This window comes from Triticum aestivum, chromosome 2B (assembly GCF_018294505.1).
Source record: "Triticum aestivum cultivar Chinese Spring chromosome 2B, IWGSC CS RefSeq v2.1, whole genome shotgun sequence".
NCBI lineage: Eukaryota > Viridiplantae > Streptophyta > Magnoliopsida > Poales > Poaceae > Triticum > Triticum aestivum.
The window spans coordinates 564,861,306-564,886,446 of record NC_057798.1 but is presented as its reverse complement, the minus strand read 5'-3'; the positions used below and the strand labels follow the sequence as shown (position 1 = coordinate 564,886,446).

Sequence of the window (25,141 nt, the reverse complement as noted above, 5' to 3'; positions counted from 1 at the left end):
GGAGGCAGCGCATGAAGCAATCTGGATGAAGGAGTTCATCACCGACCTAGGAGTTTTCCCAATGCGTCGGGGCCGATCACTCTCTTCTGTGACAACACTGGAGCTATTGCCCTTGCCAAGGAGCCCAAGTTTCACAAGAAGACCAGGCACATCAAGCATCGCTTCAACTCCATTCGTGAAAATGTTCAAGATGGAGACATAGATATTTGCAAAGTGCATACGGATCTGAATGTCGCAGATCCGTTGACTAAACCTCTTCCGCGAGCAAAACATGATCAACACCAGAACTCTATGGGTGTTTGATCGATCACAGTGTAACTAGATTATTGACTCTAGAGCAAGTGGGAGACTGTTGGAAATATGCCCTAGTGGCAATAATAGAATGATTATTACTATATTTCCTTGTTCGTGATAATTGTCTATTATTCATGCTATAACTGTATTGACCGGAAACCATGATACATGTGTGAATACATAGACCACAACATGTCCCTAGTGAGCCTCTAGTTGACTAACTCGATGATCAACAGATGGTCATGGTTTCCTGACTATGGACATTGGATGTCATTGATAACGGATCACATCATTAGGAGAATGATGTGATGGACAAGACCCAACCTTAAGCATAGCACAAGATCGTGTAGTTCGTTTGCTAGAGCTTTTTGATTGTCAAGTATCAGTTCCTTAGAACATGAGATTGTGTAACTCCCGGATACCGTAGGAGTGCTTTGGGTGTACCAACCGTCACAACATGACTGGGTGACTATAAAGGTGCACTACAGGTATCTCCGAAAGTGTCTGTTGGGTTGGCACGAATCGAGACTGGGATTTTTCACTCTGTATGACAGAGAGGTATCTCTGGGCCCACTTGGTAATGCATCATCATAATGAGCTTAATGTGACTAAGTGGTTAGTCACGGGATCATGCATTATGTAACCAGTAAAGTGACTTCCCGGTAACGAGATTGAACGAGGTATTAGGATACCGACGATCGAATCTCGGGCAAGTAACGTACCGATTGATAAAGGGAATTGCATACCGGATTACTTGAATCCTCAACATCATGGTTCATCCGATGAGATCATCGTGGAACATGTGGGAGCCAACATGGGTATCCAGATCCCGCTGTTGGTTATTGGCCGGAGAACTGTCTCGGTCATGTCTGCGTGATTCCCAAACCCGTAGGGTCTACACACTTAAGGTTCGATCACGCTAGGGTTATTAGGAAGACTTGTATGTGATTACCGAATGTTGTTCGGAGTCCCGGATGAGATCCTGGACGTCACGAGGAGTTCCAGAATGGTCCAAAGGTGAAGATTTATATTTGGTAAGTTGTCATACGGTCACCGGAAAAGTTCAGGGGCATACCAGTATTGTATCGGGGCCACCGGAAGGGTTCCGAGGGTCCACCGGGAGGGGCCACCTCTCCCGGAGGGCCTCCTGGGCTGTAGAGGGAAGGGAACCAGCCCTTAGAGGGCTGGGCGCCACCCCCCTTGGGCCCATGCGCCTAGGGTTGGGGGGAAACCCTAAGGGGGGCGCCCCCCTTGCTTGGGGGGCAAGCCCCCTCCCCTTGGCCGCCCCCCTCTAGATCTCATCTAGATTAGGCCGGGCCCCTTCCGCCTCCTCCTATAAATAGAGGGGCGAGGGGAGGGCTGCAACAACACATCCAAGGCGCAGCCCATCCCCTCCCCAACACTTCTCTTCCTCCGCAAGAGCTTGGCGAAGCCCTGCCGGAGTACTGTCGCTCCATCACCACCACTCCGTCGTGCTGCTGTTGGAGTCCCTCTTCCTCAACCTCTCCCTCCTCCTTCCTAGATCAAGGTGCGGGAGACGTCACCGGGCTGCACGTGTGTTGAACGCGGAGGTGCCGTTTTTTGGCGCTAAGATCAGAATCCACCGCGATCTGAATCGCTTCGAGTACGACTCCCTCATCCGCGTTCTTGCAACACTTCTGTCTCGCGGTCTTCAAGGGTATGAAGATGCACTCCCCTCTATCTTGTTGCTAGTTGCTCCATAGATTGATCTTGGTGATACGTAGAATTTTTTTATTTTCTGCAACGATCTCCAACAACTCCCGAATACCGGAGGAACAGTTTGTGTGCTACCAAACGTCACAACATAAATGGGTGATTATAATGGTGCTCTACAGGTGTCTCCGAAGGTGTTTTTTGGGTTGGCATAGATTGAGATTAGGATTGTCACTCCGTGTTTCAGAGAGGTATCTCTGGGCCTTCTCGGTAATACTCATCACTATAAGCCTTGCAAGCATTATGACTAATGAGTTAGTTGCGGGATGAAGTATTACGGAACGAGTAAAGAGACTTGCCGGTAACGAGATTGATCTAGGTACTGAGATACCGATGATCGAATCTCGGGCAAGTAACATACCGATGACAAAGGGAACAACGTCTGTTGTATGCGGTTTGACTAATAAAGATCTTCGTAGAATATGTAGGAACCAATATGAGCATCCAGGTTCCACTATTGGTTATTGATCGGAGATGTGCCTAGGGTATGTCTACATAGTTCTCGAACCCGTAGGGTCCGCACGCTTAACGTTCGATGACGATTGGTATTATGAGTTTATGTGATATGATGTACCAAAGGTTGTTCGGAGTCCCGGATGTGATCACAGACATGACGAGGAGTCTCAAAATGGTCGATACATAAAGATTGATATACTGAACGACTATATTTGGACACCGGAAGTGTTCCGGAGAAGTTTCGGATAAAACCGGAGTGCCGGAGGGTTATCAGAACCCCCCCAGGGGAACTAATGGGCCTCGATGGGCCTTAGTGGGGAGAGAGAGAGAGCGACCAGGGCAGGCCGCGCGCCCCGTCCCCTTGAGTCAGAATAGGACAAGGAAGGGGGCGGCACCCCCCTTTCCTTCCCCCTCTCCTTCTCCTTCCTTCCCCCTCTGTCCCTTTAGGTGGAAACCTACTAGGACTGGGAGTCCTAGTAGGAATCCCCTACTGGGGGCGCGCCCTAGGAGGGCCGGTCGGCTTCCCCCTTGCTTCTTTATATACGGGGGCAGGGGGCACCCTAGAACAGACAAGTTGATTGTTTAGCTGTGTGCGGTGCCCCCTCCACGGATTTCCACCTCGGTCATAACGTCGTAGAAGCCCTGCGCCGGTAACTTCATCATCACCATCAACACGTCGCCATGCTGACGAAACTCTCCCTCGACCTCAGCTGGATCTAGAGTTCGTGGGACGTCACCGAGCTGAACATGTGCAGATCACGGAGGTGCTGTACCTTCGGTGCTAGGATCGGTCGGATCGTGAAGACGTACGACTACATCAACCACTTTATCATAATGCTTCCGCTTTCGGTCTACGAGGGTACGTAGACAACACTCTTCCCTCTCGTTGCTATGCATCACCTAGATAGATTATGCGTGATCGTACGATTTTTTTTGAAATTGCTGCGTTCCCCAACACGCGGGTCGGCGCAGCCGTGGCGAAGCAGTTTCAACGGGGTCCAGCGGCATCAGCGGTGTGGGAGGCGTGGGTGCACCGCATGTGGGAGATGAAGAAGAGCTGGCACGAGCGCAACGGCTGCACCCCCGACGTCGACACCCCCATGGTGTTTGCAGTGGGGAAGCATCCCGGCGGGTCCTCGTCCTTGTGCGCCTCCTCCTTCCTGCACCACCACTCGTTCGCCAAGCGTCGCGATGTACATGGAGGAGTTGTGTGCAAGCAGGGACCTCGGCCTCGAGCTCCCCTTCGACGGCAGCGTTGAGATTCAATACTACAGCCTCTCCGCGGGCAATAGTCCTACCCACAGCCACGCCAGTAGCAGCATCGCGCGGGAGAGCAGCGGCAGGCGATGGCGGTGTGCGGGGAGCAGTAGAGGGCGATGCCACTGCGTGGGGGAGTAGCGGCGGGTGGCGGCGTGCAGGAACAATAGGGGGAGGCGAGAGAGAGCATAAATTTACCGAAAAAGGCTTCCACCCCGCTTTATATATAAAGCAAAGATCCACATCACCCGATACAAACGCACGCCACCACCACACACACACCCAAGGCAAGGAACAAAGGTGTTGAGCGCAACAACACCACCCCTAGCACTACTACCATGAAGAGATGAAGCCGCATACGACGAACCGTGAACTCCAAGGCGGCGGCTTCACGAAGGAAACGACACCGGAGCCGCCACCGCCGGATCCAAGGATCAGAGTTTCCCCCGGAGCTGCACGATGTGCCGAGAGCGCCGCGTCGACGCCTTCAAGAAGGGAACGAGCTTCTCCGCCGCCGGTCCGTCCGAAGACAAAACATGTTTTCACCCCGGCCAACACTCACCGCCACACCCCGGCTACCACGCCGCCCACACGGCCATGGCCACCAGGCAGCACCAAAGCCACGGTCTCTGCCAAAGAGCACCGCGCTACCGCCTCCAGGGCCGCCGCCCCGGCATCCAAGACCTTGACACCACCTCACCCGAGGCCCACCGCTACCCCGACCAAAGAGACGGGCGAAAAGGTCCCACCTTTCGCACCCCTGGGTGACCCCCAGCGTCGAGACCCAATAGGCTGGCCAGCACAGGCATCCATCGACCCGTCCTACAACCCCGAGCGCGAGACGAGTTCGGTCCTGCAGCACCGAGAGGGGGGCGAGGTCAGTCCTGCTGCATCGTGCACAAGACGAGCTCGGTCCTGCTGCACTGTGCGCGAGACGAGCTCGGTCCTGCTGCACCGGGGGCGAGACGCGCGGTGGACCGCAGCTGGGAGAGGGACAGCCCTTCGATGGAAGAAGCGCCCGGGCGCCGAGGAGATGGGGTGAAGGCCGAGATGGACCGAATGCAGATGAGCCGATGCTGGAGAAGCCGGCCGCCGCTGCAGGCAGATCCGCCGAGCCACCGGGAAGCCGCCACGACACCGGGAGGCCGCCATCATGCGTCGGGCCTCCCCACGCCGCCGCCCCCGGCCGGAGCAACGGCCACACCAGACCACCGCCCAACCCGCGTCGCCCGGTGAGCTCCAAGCACCGGAGCCGCCGGGCACGCACCACCGAAGCCAAGCGCCGCCGGCCGACCCCCACTGCCAAATCCGGCCGGATCCAGCAGGAGGCAGTCCGCGCCACCTCCCGAGAAGGGAGCGCCGCAGGCCCGCAGCCACCCGCCGCACACAGATCCTAGACGTCGGCGCGCCGCCAGCAGCCAGCCACCACGCCGCGCCGCTGCGCCCAGCGGCCGCCCATCGCCACCGCTCGAAGACGCCGCCTGCGCCAACGCACCACGAGCAGAGGGGGAAAGGCCCCGCCGCCGCCCCCACCGGGCTTTGCCCGACCGAGCTCGCCGGCGGCGGCGCGGAGGAGGGGAGGGAAGAGGGGGCGGAGGGGGTGCGGCTAGGGTTCCCCCCCCCCCCCCCAGCACGCGCGGGCCAGAGAGCATAAATTTTACTCCGACCCCTTTTCATGGAGTATATTTAGAGAGAAGATTGGGTAGAGGAGTACAAGTTTACGGCGGATAAGTGATGGCTAGGTGCCAGTTAGTGGAGTAAAGCAGAAATTTTACTTCACAAACCGGTTATAAGTGATCGGTTAGAAATGCCCTTATATCTGCTTGAGAATTACACTTTTTAACAAAAGTTCAGGCAAACTCGACATCATTGTACTGTATTACGGGCAGATTACACCAAGTGGGGCTTAGATAATGCTGTGCCAGCATCACGGGTACCAGCCACATTTTCGTTTGCATTCGAATAGAATAACGCGCACGCCGTTCACGCGAACGTTTTGTTTATTGTTTAAGCCACCCGATTCATTTAGCTGTACCCTTCAGTTATACTAATTAAGATAAGATATGGTTATATATGCTTCTGCAATTACCTTAACCACAGCCTCTCTCTGCAACACAATGTCTTCCTCCTCCATGCGAATCTTTTCACCGCAAGAAGGCGATGAGAAAACCAACCAAGAGCTCTACCAGCAGTTCACCAACTTGGTGTCCTCCTGGCCGTGCTCCCCAGCCCTCTCCAATTACCAGCTTTACCGCCACGACAATAGCTGGCACAGCAGCCTGGCTCCAATGGTCGGCACCATGGTGGCCGACGCATGCTTCGCCGCGCGCCCCTCGGACATCATCGTCGCTACGCTGCCCAAGTCCGGCACGACGTGGATCAAGGCGCTCCTCTACTCCACGGTGCACCGTGGGGAGCATCCGGCGGACTCCTCCGACCACCCGTTCAACACCCATGGTCCTCACGAGTGCATCAAGTTTCTCGAGTACCAGCTCTACACGCAGAACAGGATCCCGGACCTCGACGAGCTCCCGGACCCAAGGCTCTTCGCCACGCACGTCCCCTTCGTGTCGCTGCCGAGGTCGGTCGTGGCGTCGGGCTGCAAGATCGTGTACGTGTGCCGCGACCCCAAGGACACCCTGATCTCGCATTGGAACTTCGCGAACAAATTCAGGCTCCGGGACGGACTGGAGCCGCTCTCGGTTGAGACTGCCGCCGACTACTTCTGCCACGGCGTGTCGCCGTTCGGGCCGTACTGGGACCATGTCCTCGGGTACTGGCGCGCGCACTCCGCGAACCCCGAGCTGGTGCTCTTCTTCAGGTACGAAGAGATGAATCGAGATCCGGCGGCACACGTGCGGAGGTTGGCGGAGTTCGTCGGATGCCCGTTCAGCGTGGAGGAGGAGGAAGACGGCGCGGTGGACGCCATCGTCAAGCTGTGCTCGTTCGAGCACATGACCGGGCTCGAAGCGACCAAGGGCGGCAAGACAGAGCTCACGTTTGGCGTTGTGGAGAACAGCTCATTCTTCCGGCGCGGCCAGGTCGGGGACTGGGAGAATCATCTATCGCCGGAGACGGCACGAAAGATCGATGCCATCACCGAGGCCAAGTTTAGGGGCTCCGGTCTCTCTGTCTAGCAAAGCTGGGGTGTAATATTATTCGACATAGCGTCACTCATATCATTTGCAAATACATTCCTCGTGAGTTTTTACCGTCAATGTACTATGAACTTATAAGTAATAATCATACGTTTCCGCCGTGGTGGTGGCGCTGCCACGACGCTAGGGGCGTGCGGGTCAGTGGAGGTGCGGTGCTTGAGGGTGTGGTGTCGAACGGTGCTCCGGGCAAAAGCTTGCCGGGCTCTTGCCGGCCGATGGCGTCAGCATCCGTGGACGTCGTTTCACCTCCTTGGAGGCGTCGTCGTGCAATCCATCCTATGCACACACTCGGATCCGCTTCCTCGGGTGAATGCCTAAGGACCGGTTGTGTCGGGCGACGGTGTCGACATCATCGCTTCCCTCTTTGGGGCGTCGCCTCGAAGAACTTTGGATCCCGTTCTTGCGCTCCATGGGTTGGACGCTCGCAGCATTGCGGTCGGCAAGTGTCCGCCGATGATGTGGTGTTTCTGCGCGGCTTCTTGTGTGGCAACGATAGCAGCTTCGGGTGGAGTTGGTCTGTAGATGGGTCTTGGTAGTCGGTCTCTTCCGGCATGTTCGGGGGGTCGTCGTGCCTCACTTTGTCTTTCTGAAGTCGGAGCTGCTGAGGAGGGGCCCTTGCGGTGACGATGACATGAGACGGGTGTTCGATTTCGGCACTGGCTGCTAAGTAAATAGGGAATTTTTTGATTAATTTAATCCATGAGTAAATTACTAGCATGGCATGGACAGAAATAATAGCATACTAATATTCAATCACGCGAGCACATACTACGCTAATTGCAGACAGATCTACGTATAATACTAGTATGGCAAAAACAGAAAACAGTAGGAGTGGGATAAACGAGTTATACCCTCCAGTAGGCGAGGCAGAAGCCGCGGCGGCAGCAGCGGCGTCCTTGGTGGCCTTCTTGTCGGCCTCGAGCTTCTCAGCGACCAGACGATCGGCGTCGGACTAAGACATGATGATGATGAAGACGACACACACGTAGAGGAAGTAGACGAACAGAGGCAAGCAGTCGCTTCCTAAAAACCTATTCGCCCCTCTCCCGTACAGAATCCGGAGAGGCGGGGTTTCATAGACCTGCTCTCCCGTCGGTCGTGTACGCGGCGGACGGGATGGAGTCACTGGCGGTAGCAGCAAAGGAAAGACGGTGGGTGTGGAGCAGATGTGATATGTTCGTGGCGGCTAGGACTAGAAGACACCTCACACTTATATAGGCGCAGCCGCGTGAAGAAACGTGGACTTGACCCATGTCCGAGTCCATGACAGCCCACGGTATGGAAGCCTATCCCCCATATAAGATAAGACGGGTGATAAAAAGAAGGGAAAATGAAAATAGTTAATTAAGTTCAGAATGGTATTCCATAAAGGAAAGGAATTCCAATCAAAACAAAAAATACCGAGTCTCTTATGATCCGACGTCTTAGACCGTGACCCAGCTATCAGAAAACTCTCGATTACTGACTGGCAAAAATAGGCGCATAGGTGTGAGCTCGGCTCGGCTCATTGCCGCAACCCGCGGCGAGGCGTGGCGTGCAAGGCGGGCGGCAGAGGAGGAGTGCGCGAGAGCCTCTTCTCTTCTCAAGCTTCAATAGCATGTGGAAGAGAAACCCTTATAAGAAGGTTCAACTCCTCCAACTTCCATGGTGGGACTAAACTTCCCACTACACCTAGTGCCAGCTAAACCCACATGGGCCCTTAGATATTTTCACAAATTGTTAGATGGGTCTTAGGCCCATCCTAATATTTCAAACATCCCACACCAGATCTCAAGGGCCCATTGCGTCCTCTGTTCCAATTGTTGTTTTGATATACAAGTGTTTTAGTGAAGACCTATTAAGGTTGAACTTCACCTAGAGCAAGTATCTACACCCCTTCACAACTGAACAATGGACTATGCCTTGAATTGTCAGCTTGGCGTAAAGAAGTTTCACCACATGTCTTACTAGTACTAAGCTGTCGAAGGCTGGCCCCTCGGGTGGAGCATATAAGTCACACTCCTGGCCTATTCATGAGTTTAGTAGAGATCACCCCAATCTCATAGTCTGTGACCAGCAGTCGGGCTCATATATGTGTGTTCCTCCAAAGATCGCTCTGCAGGATAGCATCTTGCTTACATAAGCTTTGGAACACATTAAGACAATAGTCATCCTAAAAGACAATACCAAGAGTATTGCATCTCCAACGGAGTGGGTTAGTATAGTTACCCTCCTCAGTTCACCACTGGCTTGTTTTTCCAGGTCCTACTTCAGAGGATCTCCGATCTCATACCCATCTCCCTGCATTATCTATCACAACACGTGATAGCCCTTTAGTAAAGGGATCTGTCAGATTCATAGCCGTTTGGACATACTCCAACGGTATCACTCGGAGTTTCTTAATTTTCTGAAAACTTTTAATCTCATTCTTATATGTTTGTTGGACTTCATGTTGTCCTTTGAACTCTTCACCTTGGTGATGACAGTCTAATTGTCACAGTTCATAAGAATAACCGAAACTGGTTAATCAACCATGTTGGGGAACGCGGTAATTTCTAAAATTTCCTACGATCACGCAAGATCTATCTATGTGATGCATATCAACGAGAGGGGAGAGTGTGTCCATGTACCCTCGTAGACCGAAAGTGGAAGTGTTTAGTAACACGGTTGATGTAGTCGAACTTATTTGTGATCCAACCGATCAAGTACCGAACATACGTCACCTCCGCGGTCAGCACACATCTAGCTCGATGATGTCCCTCGTACTCTTGATCCAGTTGAGGTCAAGGGTGAGTTCCGTCAGCACGACGGCGTGGCGACGGTGATGATGATGCTACCGGCGCAGAGCTTCGCTTAAGCTCCGCAACGATATGATCGAGGTGTGTAACTATGGAGGTGGGCACCGCACACGGCTAAGAGAATAACTTGTGTGTTCTAGGGTGCCTCCCTATCCCCGTATATAAAGGAGGGAGGAGGAGGAGGCCGGCCCTAGAGGGGGGGCACCAAGGGCGGGAGTCCTACTTGGACTCCCGGTCCAAGTAGGATTCCCCCCCCCTTTCCTATTCCAACTAGGAGAAGTGGGAAGGGGGGAAGAGGGGAGAAGGAAGGGGGCGCCGCCCCCTCCTCGTCTAATTCGGACCAGCCCATGGGGGGAGGGGCGTGCAGCCACCCCTTGAGGCCCTTCGCTCCTTTCCCGTATGGCCCATTAAGGCCCAATACTTCCCCCGACGAATTCCCGTAACTCTCCGGTACTCCAAAAAATACCCGAATCACTCGGAACCTTTCCGTCGTTCGAATATAGCCTTCCAATATATCAATATTGATGTCTCGACCATTTCAAGACTCCTCGTCGCGTCCATGATCTCATCCGGACCTCCGAACAAACTTCGGTCATCAAAATCACATAATTCATAATACATATCGTCATCAAACGTTAAGTGTGCGGACCCTACCTGTTCGAGAACTATGTAGACATGATCGAGACACATCTCATGTCAATAACTAATAATGTAACCTGGATGCTCATATTGGCTCCTACATATTCTACGAAGGTCTTTATCGATCAAACCGCATAACAACATATGTTGTTCCCTTTGTCATCGGTATGTTACTTGCCCGAGATTTGATAGTCGGTATCATTATACCTAGTTCAATATCGTTACCGGCAAGTCTCTTTACTCCTTCCGTAATACTTCATCCCGCAACTAACTCATTAGTTACAATGCTTGCAAGGCTTATAATGATGAGTATTACCGAGAGGGCCCAGAGATACCTCTCCGAAACACAGAGTGACAAATCCTAATCTCGATATATGCCAACCAAACAAACACCTTCGAAGACACCTATAGAGCACCTTTATAATCACCCTTTTACGTTGTGACGTTTGGTAGCACACAAAGTGTTCCTCCGGTATTCGGGAGTTGCATAATCTCATAGTATGAGGAACTTGTATAAGTCATGAAGAAAGCAATAGCAATGAAACTGATACGATCATAATGCTAAGCTAACGGATGGGTCATGTCCATCACATCATTCTCCTAATGATGTGATCCCGTTCATCAAATGACAACACATTTCTATGGTTAGAAAACATAACCATCTTTGATTAACGAGCTAGTCAAGTAGGGGCATACTAGGGACTATATGTTTTGTCTATGTATTCACACATGTACTAAGTTTCCGGTTAATACAATTCTAGCATGAATAATAAACATCTATCATGAATTAAGGAAATAAATAATAACTTTATTATTGCCTCTAGGGCATATTTCCTTCAGTCTCCCACTTGCACTAGAGTCAACAATCTAGTTCACAACGTCGTGTGATTTAACACCAATAGTTCACATATGTATGTGATTAACACTCATAGTTCACATCGCCATGTGACCAACACCCAAAGGGTTTTACTAGAGTCAATAATCTAGTTCAGATCGCTATGTGATTAACACCCGAAGAGTACTAAGGTGTGATCATGTTTTGCTTGTGATAGAAGTTTAGTCAACGGGCCTGTCACATTCAGAGCCGTATGTATTTTGCAAATATTCTATGTCTACAATGCTCTGCATAGAGCTACTCTAGCTAATTTCTCCCACTTTCAATATGCATCCAGATGAAAACTTTAGATTCATCTGGATTGGTGTAAAAGCTTGCATCGACGTAACTCTTTACGATGAACTCTTTATCACCCCCATCACCGAGAAACACACTACTAGAAAAAGGGCTATAGATGGGATTGACACTAATGGCGCACCAGACAAGCGGTGCACCATTAGTATATACTAATGGCGCACCACCTTATGATACGCCATTAGAGTTGAAACTACTAATGGCGCACCTGGCCCAAGGTGCGCCATTAGTATCAATTTTTTTTGAACTAGTGCGCCTGTCCAAACATACTAATGGCGCATCCAGACTCAGTGCGCCATTACTAGTTGTAACTAGTAATGGCGCACCTATCGGAAAGTGCGCCACTAATGTTGTTTTTTTTATTATATTTTTTATTCCTTTTTTTGAAAAACTACTAATGGCGCACTGTTCCACCATGCGCCATTACTAGTTTAAACTAATAATGGCGCACTGTGGAACAGTGCGCCATTAGTTTTTTTTTGCAAAACTACTAATGGCGCACCACCAAGAGGTGCGCCATTAGTAACCTGGATTACTAATGGCGCATTTAGAGTTGGTGCGCCATTAGTAAGTGGGCAGCAACAACATATTTTGGACAGCCTCTCCTACCCACACTCACTTTCTCCCCACCTTATTCTCTCCACCTCCTCCTTGTCTCGGGTGCCTCCTCTTTTTCACCTCATTTCCACCATAGATTCATTCAAATTAAGTGGTTAAATTACCTTGTTTTGATAGGTAAGTAAGGGGGGGAAGCTATATTTATGTTGTTCTCCCTACAACAATGTGCACATGCACTTTTTATGGCCTAGCTAGATCTATGTATGTTCGTGGTGTTGCATATGTTTGTGGTGTTGCATATGTGTTTGTGTTTGGAGGTGTACCGGTATTTGAAATGCGATAGTTGCCAATATTTTGCCGGAATGTTGATTCATTTCCGTTTCGGCGAGAATTTTGGCATTAAGCATTCTTTTTGGTCCTATTTTTAGGGAAAGTCATGCCAAATTTTTTCTTGGTTCTAAAATATCGTTTTGCTCTACCCCGCAGGCGACCATGGTCCGCACGATGACCGAAGGCATCGTGAATAGGTTTTTGAGGTCCGCGAAGGCCGAGATGCTTCAAAAGAACGAGACGGAGATAAGATGTCCGTGTCGAAGATGCAAGCTGAAGAGCCTTATTGCGGACCCGGATTCCGGGCAGGTGCGGGACCACCTGCTCTTGCGTGGTTTCATGGATGGCTATCGGTGGCAAGGTGATGAAGATGACTACGAAGTCGTCCATGGGGGCCGGGCAAGAAATGAGGAAGGGCAGCAAGACAACCACCGCGGCTCGGGCGGGCGAGAAGACGAAGAATCCCCAGGAGATGATCACGACGGTGATGCTGTACACAGTCATCATGTAGAAGATGCAGGACATGATGATGAGGAAGATGCCGGAGCAGACGACGGGCATGATCATGAAGATGATGATGCCGGCGGAGCAGACGACGCTGGACCATCGATGGGCTGGGTGCAGGACCCTCATATTCAAGAGCTGCTTCTCAAGCAGACGGATAACGCAAGAGCTGCCGCCCGAGAGAAAGCCAAGATGGATCAACTTGAGTTAGACGCGGTTACTCCATTGTATGAAGGATGCAGGCCCGAGGATACCCGCCTGAAAGTAACGCTCATGGCTCTGGAGATGAAGGTAAAACACAAAATGACCGACGCATGCTTCGACGAGAACATGTCATTCTGGCACGAACGTCTTCCCAAGGGGAACAAGTGCCCGACCAGTTTGGAGGAGGCGAAGAAAATCGTGTGTCCTCTGGATTTACCGCACGTGAAATACCATGTGTGCATGAACAATTGCATCATTTATCGGGACGAGCACGCGGAGTCTACCATATGTCCGGTGTGCGGCGTCACTCGATACAAGAAGAGGAAGAAAGCTCCTCGAAAAGTGGTGTGGTACTTTCCGATCACTCCTCGTCTGCAGCGGTATTTCGCGGACCCTAAGGTAGCAAAGCTCCTGCGTTGGCACGCGGATAGGGAGGAGAAGAAGCGAGAAGATGACGCAAATGATCCGGAGATAGATAAAAAAGACAAGATGCTGAGTCACCCTAAGGATGCGAGCCAGTGGCAAGCGTTGAACTTCGAAGACCTAGAATTTGGGAACGATCCAAGGAACATCGTGCTGGGCGCGAGCACCGATGGAGTCAATCCGTTTGGCAGCCAGAGAAGCACACATAGCACCTGGCCTGTGTTTGTGTGGATGTACAACCTTCCCCCCTGGTTGTGCATGAAGAGGAAGTACATTCACATGAGTATGCTAATTGAAGGACCGAAACAACCAGGGAACGACATCAATCTGTATCTGGGGCTGCTGAAAGAGGAGCTTGACACGCTGTGGAAAACGCCAGCCAATACGTGGGACGCCGCAGAGAAAGAATATTTCCCTATGAGAGCCGCACTGCTCACGACGGTGCACGACTATCTCGGTTACGGATATCTCGCGGGGCAGGTAGTCCACGGATTTTCTGGATGCGTAAGGTGCATGGATGACACAACGTATCGCCAGCTAGATAGAGATCCCGGGTCTTCGAAAACCGTGTTCATGGGACATCGAAGGTGGCTTCGCGACGATGACCCGTGGAGGAAACGCAAGGATCTGTTCGATGGTGAAACCGAACCCCGAAAACGCCCGTGTACGAGGAGCGGCGAGGAAATAGACAAGCTGTTGAAAAATTGGAAAGACTGCCCACTGCCGGGAAAGAAGCAAAAGGCGCCAGAGCCGGGAAAGAAGCGAAAGGCGCCAGAGCCGCTGCTGAAGGTATGGAAAACGAGGTCTGTTTTCTGGGACTTGCCGTACTGGAAGATCCACCGTGTGCCTCACAGCCTTGATGTCATGCATATCACGAAGAACGTGTGCGAGAGTCTGCTTGGTACCCTGCTCAACATGCCAGAGAGGACCAAAGATGGGCCGAAAGCAAGGGCAGACTTGAAATCAATGGGCATCAGGCAGGAGCTTCACGCTAATGATGATGATGATGATGATGATGATGATGATGATGAGGCGAAGCAGGACACAGTAAGTCGTCGCAAAGGCAAAAAGGCCAAGAAGACCGGAAATGACTACCCTCCCGCGTGCTTCACTCTAAGTCAGGAGGAGATCGAGCAGTTTTTCACCTGCCTCCTAGGAGTAAAACTTCCTTACGGTTACGCGGGGAAGATAAGCAGATACCTAGACCCAGCGAAGCAGAAGTTCAGTGGGATGAAGTCTCACGACTGTCACGTGCTGATGACGCAGATACTTCCAGTTGCAATCCGTGGGATCATGGACGTGCACGTCCGTGAAACGCTATTTGGCCTATGCAACTTTTTCGACGTCATCTCTCGGAAGTCGATTGGCGTGAGGCAACTCAGAAGGCTACAGGAAGAGATCGTGGTGATACTATGCGAGCTTGAGATGTACTTCCCGCCCGCATTCTTCGACGTTATGGTGCATCTGCTGGTCCATATAGTGGAGGATATCATCCAACTCGGGCCGACGTTCCTGCACAGCATGATGCCGTTCGAAAGGATGAATGGTGTCATCAAAGGATACGTTCGCAACATGTCACGTCCAGAGGGAAGTATAGCCAGGGGCTTTCTGACCGAAGAGTGCATCTCCTACTGCACGAATTATCTAGGCATCGAGAACCCCGTTGGTCTGCCCGTCAACAGGCACCTCGGCAGGCTCGCTGGATGGGGTCACCGTGAGGGTCGCCGCGAAATGCATGTCGACTTAGAGGGTCGACTCGCCGACTTTGAAAGAGCAAACCTAGTCGCGCTACAACACATAGACGTGGTCGATCCTTGGGTGGTAGAGCACAAAACCTTTATTAAGAAGACGTACAATGACCGAGGCCAACAGAGGACGGACGGAGATATAATCAAAGAGCACAACTCATGTTTCACGCGTTGGTTCAAGCAGAAGCTTCTGTCGTACCCTTTACATGAGGATTCTTCCGCGGAAGAACAACTCATATTCGCCTTGTCACAGGGCGCCGAGCACAACCTGATGACCTATGAGGCGTACGATATCAACGGCTACACATTCTACACCGAGGCCAAGGACATGAAGAGCGATGGTTATCAGAACTCCGGGGTAACGATGGAATCCTACACCGGTAATGACAAGGACAGATACTACGGAAGGATCGAGGAGATCTGGGAGCTGAGCTACGCTGGAGAGAAGGTCCCGATGTTCCGTGTCAGATGGGCGAAGAGCGTCCTAAAAGAAGACCGGTATTTCACCACCATGGTTATACCCGAAGCCAAATCCAAGACCGCGGGCGCAAACGTCACCGCGAAAAATGAGCCATGGGTACTGGCTTCCCAAGTTGACCAATGCTTCTTCATTACCGACCCGTCAAAGCCCAGTCGTGTTGTCGTGAGGAGAGGCAAAAGGAAGATCATCGGAATGGATGGAGTAGCCAATGAGCAAGACTTCGACAAGTACGGCGACCCGAGGATCGAACATGACGACGATGATGAAGTAGCAGCATACACCACAAGAAGAAGCAGGACCACCCTACCTAAAGGACGTCCGTTCCACAGAAGAACTCCATTTGCGAAAAAGAAGGGCAAGAAGATTGTGAACAGATAGCTAGCTAAGATCGATTGTATTTAAATCGTAGCCTTCATTTCTCGATTGTATTTCATGGGCACTTTTTGAACTATCATGAATATTTTTAAATTTCATGGACACTCGATCTCGATCCCCCTCCATCTCGATCGCTATCCCACCTCGCCAGATCCGGTCCCCTCGCCGCCGAGCACCCCCCGGTCCACCGCCGCCGCCGCCGACCCCCCGCACCCTCGATTCCCCTACTCAACCGCCGCCGCCGACCCCCCGCACCCCTCCCCTACTCAACCGCCACCGCCGACCCCCGCACCCCCCGCACCCTCCCCGCTCCACCAGGCATTACTGTTTGATGATATTTTAAAAAAAATTATTACTGTCTTATAAAAAAATATTACTGTTATGATTTAAACAAGTTTGAACATATTTAAACACAAATAAGTATCAAACAGCATTTTAAATGCATAAAAAAATTGTGGAGCCTGGGAATCGAACCCAGGACCTCCTGGTGTGAGAACTGGCTGCTGACCAGTCGAGCTAGTAGAGGGAACTTGATGTGGATCAGGTCAGGTGGAAGATAACCTGTTGGCTCGAGCAGAAATCAAAAAAAATACTAATGGCGCACCAGGGTGAGGTGCGCCATTAGTATGGATGTACTTATGGCGCACCGAGGGGTGGTGCGCCATTAGTATTGTGCCGCCCCCATCCATATTTCCTCCCCGGCCCAAACATATCCCCTCTCTCTCCCTCGCCCTCACCCTCGATCCCCTTCCCCTCTCCTCTCCCGACGCCGCTGCCCCGCCGCCTCGACGCCGCCCCGACGCCGCCTCGATGCCTCGACGCTGCCTCGACGCCCCGACGCCGCCTCGACGCCCCGACGCCGCTTCGACGCCTCGACGCCGCCCCGATGCCGCCTCGACGCCTCAATGCCACTCCCCCGCCGCCTCGACGCCCCTATGCAGGTAGCTTTACCTGAAAAAAATGGTGAATTTAATTTCCCTAAATCAGCCAGCCTCACTTCAGGCATCGAGCAACATCAACTTCCCCCCAACACAGTTACCATTTTTTAACTGTAGATGGTTGTTCTCTCTAAAAAACACTAGTAGGCCTTGGAAGCGGTTGTGTATAATTCAGCAGTTACATAGTTCTAAGTGCATTGCAGTACTTGTTCCTTTGTGCACCATAAGTAAAACTAGCTAATTTTATGAAAATGTATCATGTCACTGTCCGTGACTCTCTCTTTTTAAGTCCACATTCTGTTGGTGGCTCGGTTAACTCCTAGGGTTTTAGCAGTTATGTATAAAAAACATAGAAAAGCCCGGCGGAATTAACTTTGGATTTTCTGCATTTAACTAAAAAACCCATAAAGAGTACAGTTCATTATTGAATAAAATGAAATGGCAGTTTATTTAGAAATTTGGAGCAGTTGTTCTATGGTTTTTTAGCACAAAAAGTCTGATTATATAAGCAAAAACAATTGTTAGCTTTTAGATGTTGTGGTGGTTCACTTGGGGGTATGTGTAGCAGTTAGCAAAAACAGAGGACTAAAGTGCTCTGTTTTGGCAAACCAGTGCATGCATGCCTTTTTTCTTCTTCATTTTTTTCACTGACGACGAATGCTGGCAACTCGACAGCAGCTAGCTAGCAGGTGTTCCTTTACAAGCATAGTAGAGCATAGTATGGATTCTAATGTTCAACTCTGACTAAACAGGTTCTGCAAACGGTCTTTTACTGCACTTGACTGAAGAAGTAGGTGTCTGCTATATCCTGCACTTGAGGTGAGTTGTGTTCTCAGGTTTACATTGCAATGGGCACTCTTCTTGTAAACACAAATTCAGATTTATATACTATATGCTGGCATGACTGTTTTTATTAGGCAGGACAGTGCAGTAGTTGATGTATCTTGGGTTGATTATAAAGTTGCTTGGGTTTAATATTACCCAGCATGATGATGTATCAATGTAGCGTTAGCATATGATCCAAGTGCTAGTACTGCTAGTAAATAGCTAATACAGTTAATGAAGAAGAAAAAAACTGCTAGTACAGTTAATGAAGAAGAAAAAAACTGCTACTACTGCTAGTAAATAGCATCAGACTGAATGTCTTTTATATATGGCCAATACAGTCTGATGGACAATACAGTTATTGAAGAAGAAAAAAAACTGCTAGTACTGCTAGTAAATAGCATCAGACTGAATGTCTTTTATATATGGTACTGCTAGTAAATAGCTTCTTCTATATACTAATTTGCATCAAAGTGTAGAACAAAGCATCAGACTGAATAACTAACAGTGGGTAATTAACCTAACTATTCATTTTTCCTTAGGTTAATATTAAAATGTCCAGTGTATATATATTTGAAAATGATTGCTGCTAGATGTTAATTTGCTGGTACTAGCTAGAATTTGGCACTGAAAAGCAAAAGCAAAAGCTAATTAACTGCTGGGTAATAGCACTGGTACTAGGTAGCTAAAATATGTGTTCTGAAACACTGAGAGCAGAAACACTTACTACATACATATGCTCAAGAAACACTTACTAACCAGAAAAGGTTTTGACTTGAAATGTTAATAGCACAGAGAGCACCACAAGTTAAACACCTCAATCTGTTAGTATTTGTCTGCATTTTCTCACATTCTTCTTGTATCTGATCCAGTATTGCTTGTAGTGGTTTGTCCAAAATGTTGAATGATACTGCTTGGAGATGCATATATTGTTTCACCTCTTCACATGCCAATGTATTTTCCATGTTGTGATGGAGGCCTTTTTTGCCTTGTCCACCCGAGAGGCCCTTGAGTTTGCTGGAATGTCGATTAACTTCCGTTCCAGCAAATTCGGGTACTCCATATGTCCTATTTTCAGCAAAGGTCATGCTGAAATTTTCCGTGAATTTTAGCATGACTTTGCTAAAAATAGGACATATGGGGTACTTGTGACTAATGCATGGGCCGGGGTACTTGTGACTAATGATGAAAGCTTAGGCTTTTAGGGTGCCTCGGCGTCGAAAAACCCTCAATGATAAAAGCTTAGCTTTTAGGATGCCTCGGTGTCGACAAACCCTAAATGATGAGACCATGATCTTGTTCCTTGACAATAACCAACTTTTTGACCAAACTTTGTTCCTATTTAGAGAGAAACATGGCCAACAACGATGAGGCCGGGGGTTCGGGCGGCAAGGCATTCTGGGAGCTGTCCCAGGAGATGGAGGAACAACCTCACTTGTATGAGGACGCCGCCTTCCCCACCGATCCTGAGACCACTGATGGTACCGCCGAGGATGACCCCACTGATGCCACCACTGATGGTGCCGCCGAGGATGCCACCACTGATGATGGCGGCGCACGCACAGATGGCAGCCAACCGAAGAGGCAACGGAAGGACCGGCGCCCGACCGTGCTCCGCACCCTCAAGGAGGAAGTTACTGAAGTGGACTCCGACGGGAATCCAACGGCGCCCGAACGAATAGTCAAGGGGTACTCGCTTCAGCTCGGGTGCATTCTCCGGAGCACCGTCTCGATCAACACCGAGAACCTGAGGCATCCTGACCGAGGGAATTTGCGCAACCTCCTCTTCACGAAGCTGCACGAACGATACAAGTTCCCCGCTGAATTTGAAAACACAAGCCTCAAAGGGAATAAAGTGAACAATGCTGCCCTCACGAAGATGAGCAAGGCCCTGTCTACTTGGAAAAGCAATGTGAAGAGAATGATCGAGAAAGGTGAGAGTTATGAGAAGATCAAGGAGAAAAATCCTTCGATCACCGAAGATGACTACAACGACTTCAAGATCAATTGCTCGAGCACCGCAAACTCCCAATCAAGTCAGTGGGGGAAAGAAATGCGGGAGCTGAACTTAGGGGAACACACACTCGGTCCCGGCGGTTACAGAGTGGCGGAGCCTATATGGGACAAGGAGGAGGCGGACCGTGCCGAGCAAGGCCTACCGCCCCTCTTCGATAAATAGGGTGACAAGCAGACCAGGAACTTTGTCAGGGCCCGGTACAAGAAGGACCCGAAAACAAAGGAGCTTACTACGGATCCGAAGACCAGGGCGCTTGAGCTTGTTCTGGTAAGGAATACACCCCCGCGTAGTTAGCTCCATATGGTTGCATTCTAATTAATGAAGCCAAATTTCTAAATGATTCACATTCCTTCCGCAGGCGACTAAAAGCAGTAGCGCGTGGTCGACTAAGAACAACCCTTGGGACACCACTCTAAATAGGGCGTTGAATGTAATGAAGAACAAGGATAAGCTCAGTAAGCCGACGTCAGCTGGTCATGTGGCCGGCAAAGGCTTGTCGACAAAATGGTCGCCATACTATAACAATGGTGGGCGAAAGGAGAAAAAGACCAGCTCGGAAAGCCAGGCGCGTGAGGTTCAAGAACTCAAGGCACAGGTGGCGCGGATTCCGGAGATTGTCCAAGAGCAAGTTCAATAACAACTCGGAGTGACGATCACCGTCATTGTGCCTACCTTGATCGAGGGGTTGAGTGCGTGGATTGCGGGCGGCCAACAGGGGCCGCCCCCGATTCCTAGCTTCATGGCCAGCAACTCGCAGAATGCGATGGCGGGGCCATTGGTGTCTCCGGCGGAGGCAGCATTGGTGTCTCCGACGCCGGCACGGGAGCTTAATGCACCCGGGTGTACGCCGGCACGGGAGCTTAATGCACCCGGGTGTACGCCGTCCGGCACCTCTGCAGCAAGTGGCCCCTCTGTCAACTGCACGCCGCCATTGGCGGTGCCTCGACATTAGCCGAGCTCGACGCCATCATCACGGTAACTAATTAAGCCTCTCTCGGCCGAGGACTTCATCTCCTTGCCTTTGACTGGGCATCCCTGACGCCCTACATGTTTTCGCAGGGCGCCGCCGATGTTCCGTGCACTCTCCTGCACTTCGTGAACAACGAGTTGGTCGATGTCGCCAAGGGCAAAATCGTTCAACCGGGCAACCCCTTGTTCCACGGTACCTAGATGCCACCCAACTTGTTTAGGGTTCAACTGGTTCGGGTGCTACCAGGCTGCGACGAGTTGTTACCTCCGATTCGACCCGTCGGGGCCGACGATGATGACGTGATGACCCTCAGCGCCTGCCTGAGCTGGCCCCTGCTTTGGCCGAAGAGCCAGATTCGTTTGGGGGCGGGGGACACCACCCCAAAGACAACACCGCCAGTCGTGCCGGCGCCAAGTCGGCCCCATGGCAAGACCGCCGCAACGGTGCCGGACATCCCTATGCCACTGGATCCAAACATGCATATGGCACAGGATCAGAATGACGACGACGACGATACATTTGGCAACGTCGATCAGTACTTTGCCGATCATGGGTACGATGGCGACTTCATGGGGCCTCCTTCTCAAGAACCCAACCCAACAAAAGACGTGCGCGATCTAGCTGGTACCGCGGAGAAGCCAAGTTGCAACAGGCGTCGTCTGCCGTTCAGCTCTCAGGAGACGCCTCCAGCTGCCGACTTCACCGAGCCTCAGATAGGCGAGGTGCGAAATATTATCAGCCCCAACACACTCAAGAAGGCGGTCTGTGAGCAGAACTCGGTCCCATTACAGGAGAAGAAGAAGGCACGCAAAAGAAAGACTAACAAGGGTGCGAGCCAGCCGGCACCGAGTACGATCCGTGCTCAGGACGGGCCACCTTCACCTAAGGATATCTCGAGGAGGGTGCATGTGGCGGGTAGGGCGATGCTACCGACAAATATGCTCAATGCTGCAACCGGTGCTATGCGGAGTCTGCATGACAGTGTTCTTTCTTTGGAGAAGCGGCGTCTCAGAGAGAAGGATGTGGCATACCCGGTTTTCGCGGCCAAGGTGCCAGAGGGCAAGGGCTTTGTGGATAACTCCATCGGGCGTACGATCGTCCTGCGGTTTGATGACATCCACGCTATGTTGAACCTTCATCCGCTGCACTACACCTTCGTTCGGCTATTTTCGCTGAGTATGGAGATGCGGATCATTCGCGACAAGACCCCGGACATCGTGATAGTCGACCCCTTCTACATGCGTGCCAAGATCTTGGGCAGCGCTGGGGACCGGCAAGTCGCGAGTTCTTACCTCGAAGGCGTCATTCTGGCAAACCAAGATAAGGATAACTTCCTCGTGCCTTACTTTCCCGAGTAAGTCCTCCCCTCAACCGGCCCGTAACATATGAATTCTTAGATTTCGATCGTTTTTCTTTTAACATTCCGTGTTTTCTGCAGTGACACACATTGCACGCTCATCCTCCTAAGCCCCAAATATTCCATGGCCACGTATTTCGACCCGGACCGTCAGTCGAACGTAGACTACACAAATGTCAAGAAGGTTCTTGATGATGTTCTCCCCGGCTACGCCAAATCTGGAGGCACCTTCACCAGGCCTATTCGTAAGTACGGCAAGCACGTGTTCTCCCACAATACGATGTTCTGCTGCGTCAAGCAGCCGCCTGGCGGTCAGAAGGGTGCCTACTACGCCATCCATCACATGCGGGCGATCGTACGGGACCATCATCAACTTCTGCTACCGAGTAAACTCAAAGATTGGGCCGCGAGCGTGTCGGCAATCCAGGACGCGGACATCAGACAAGAATTCTTTCGCATCCAGTCGGAGTTTGCGGAAATCATCCATCAAGATGTCCTTCGTACCTCGGGGCAGTTCTACCTCAGAAATCAACCGTCCAACAGTGACATCGACACAATGCTACAAATGCAGGCTGACAACGCCCGTTATTTCATGACTCCCACGATAGACGGCGGCTTCATCCACGCTCCGGTCCCTTGAGTCGAGTCGAAAGCAGTGATGCTGTGTCTAGTTCTGAAACATCGATTGGCTCATGTTGTAATTAAACTTTAATGAACTTGTAGTATGTCTCTTTGGTTTCGAGAGTCGTTCAACTTAGATGTAATCGATGCTATTAATGTCTTGCTTTTCTCTTCCGATCGTTCTGTTGCATACTTATATATTGCTTATGTATTGTCTGTGAATTGGTACTAACGTTTCGTTTGGCTAGTGCATAGCGATGCCGTCGTATGTCGTGTACAAGGGTAAGGTTCCCGGAGTCTACGACGATTGGGAGGAGTGTCGGAGACAGGTTCACCGATTCAGCGGTAACAGTTACAAAGGGTACACCACTAGGGCCGAGGCCGAATCTAGATACGCCCGCTATCTAGCGGGAGAGGGGAGGGAGCGTTGGAGGAACCGGATGAAGACGAGTTTCATCGTGATGATGCTCATCGTGATGACCGCAGCTCTCTTCTATGTGATGGTAGTTTAGATGATCGATATCGACTTGTAATGTGAAGACAAACTCGCTACTCGCGGTCTCGAGACTTGTAATATAATGTTCTATCTTTGTTCGGTCTTTTCAATTCGGAGACTAATATGATGAATTGTATTCGGAGACTAATATGATGAATTGTATTTAGAGACTAATCTTCTATTGTATTCGATGAATCTGTTGTTGATGTGTGCTGTCTATATTTTGTCCAATTATACATTTTGTAACCTGTGCAAAAAACAGAAAAATAAAAAATAAAAAACCTAATATTCATACTAATGGCGCATCACATCACAGTGCGCCATTAGTATGCCAAAGGATACTAATGGCGCGTGATTAAACAGTGCGCCATTAGTATGCCGAAGTTACTAATGGCGCATCTTGTTGTTGTGCGCCATTAGTATGCCAAAGCACCTGGGTATACATGGCCCCCTGGGAGGCATACTAATGGCGCACTGTTGTATATACTAATGGCGCATCTGAGGTCCGCCATTAGTATACTAGATACTAATGGCGCACCAGTGGTGCGCCATTAGTAAAATATACTAATGGCGTGGCACTAATGTCGCACCACTAATGCGCCATTAATGGCCAAATTAGGTGCGCCATTAGTAGGCCTTTTCCTAGTAGTGACATTTCCTTAGTCCTTACTAAGGATAATTTTGACCGCTATCCAGTGATCTACTATTATATCACTATTGTACCCCCTTGCCAAACTCATGGCAAGGTACACAATAGGTCTGGTACACAGCACATCATACTCTATAGAACCTATGATTGTGGCATAGGGAATGAATTTCATTCTCTTTCTATCTTCTGTCGTGGTCGGGCTTTGAGTCTTACTCAACTTTACACCTTCTAATACAGACAAGAACTTCTTCTTTGACTGGTCCATTTTGAACTCTTTCAAAAAACTTGTCAAGGTATTTACCCATTCAAAAATCTTATCAAGCGTCTTGATCTATCTCTATAGATCTTGATGCCCAATATGTAAGCAGCTTCACCGAGGTCTTTCATTGAAAAACTCTTTATTCAAGTATCCCTTTGTGCTATCCAGAAATTCTATATCATTTCCAATCAACAATATGTCATCCACATATAATATTAGAAATGCTATAGAGCTCTCACTCGCTTTCTTGTAAATACAGTCTTCCCTGCAAGTCTGTATAAAACCATATGCTTTGATCAACTCATCAAAGCGTATATTCCAACTCCGAGATGCTTGCACCAGTCCATTGATGGATCGCTGGAGCTTGCACATTTTGCTAGCACCCTTTGAATCGACAATACCTTCTGGTTGCATCATATACAACACTTCTTCCAGAAATCCATTCAGGTATGCAGTTTTGACGTCCATCTGCCAAATTTCATAATCATAAAATCCAGCAATTGCTAACATGATTCGAATAGACTTAAGCATCGCTATATATAGTTGAGAAAATCTCATTGTAGTCAACACCTTGAACTTTGCCAAAAACCTTTTGCGACAAGTCGAGCTTTGTAGATAGTAACACTACCATCAGTGTCCATCTTCCTCTCGAAGATCCATTTATTTAATATGGCTTGTGAATCATCGGGCAAATCCACCAAAGTCCACACTTTGTTCTCATACCTGGATCCTATCTCAGATTCCATGGCCTCAAGCCATTTCGCGGAATCTGGGCTCATCATCGCTTCCTCATAGTTTGTAGGTTCATCATGGTCTAGTAACATGACTTCCAGAATAGGATTACTGTACCACTGTGGTGCGGATCGTACTCTTGTTGACCTA

At 50.2% G+C, this 25,141-nt stretch overlaps 1 protein-coding gene across 1 annotated transcript; it reads left to right on the top strand.

Annotated features, from left to right (window-relative positions):
* Positions 1-5,828: 5,828 nt before the first annotated feature.
* LOC123041666 (cytosolic sulfotransferase 8-like) lies at positions 5,829-7,017 on the top strand. The gene has a single exon (XM_044464249.1). The coding sequence runs from the start codon at positions 5,859-5,861 to the stop codon at positions 6,876-6,878; it is 1,020 nt and encodes a 339-aa protein (XP_044320184.1). The 5' UTR covers positions 5,829-5,858; the 3' UTR covers positions 6,879-7,017.
* The last annotated feature ends 18,124 nt before the right edge of the window (positions 7,018-25,141 follow it).

Coding starts and splice junctions, on each gene's coding strand:
- LOC123041666 (XM_044464249.1), top strand. CDS start 5,859: ATGTCTTCCTCCTCCATGCGAATCTTTTCACCGCAAGAAGGCGATGAG.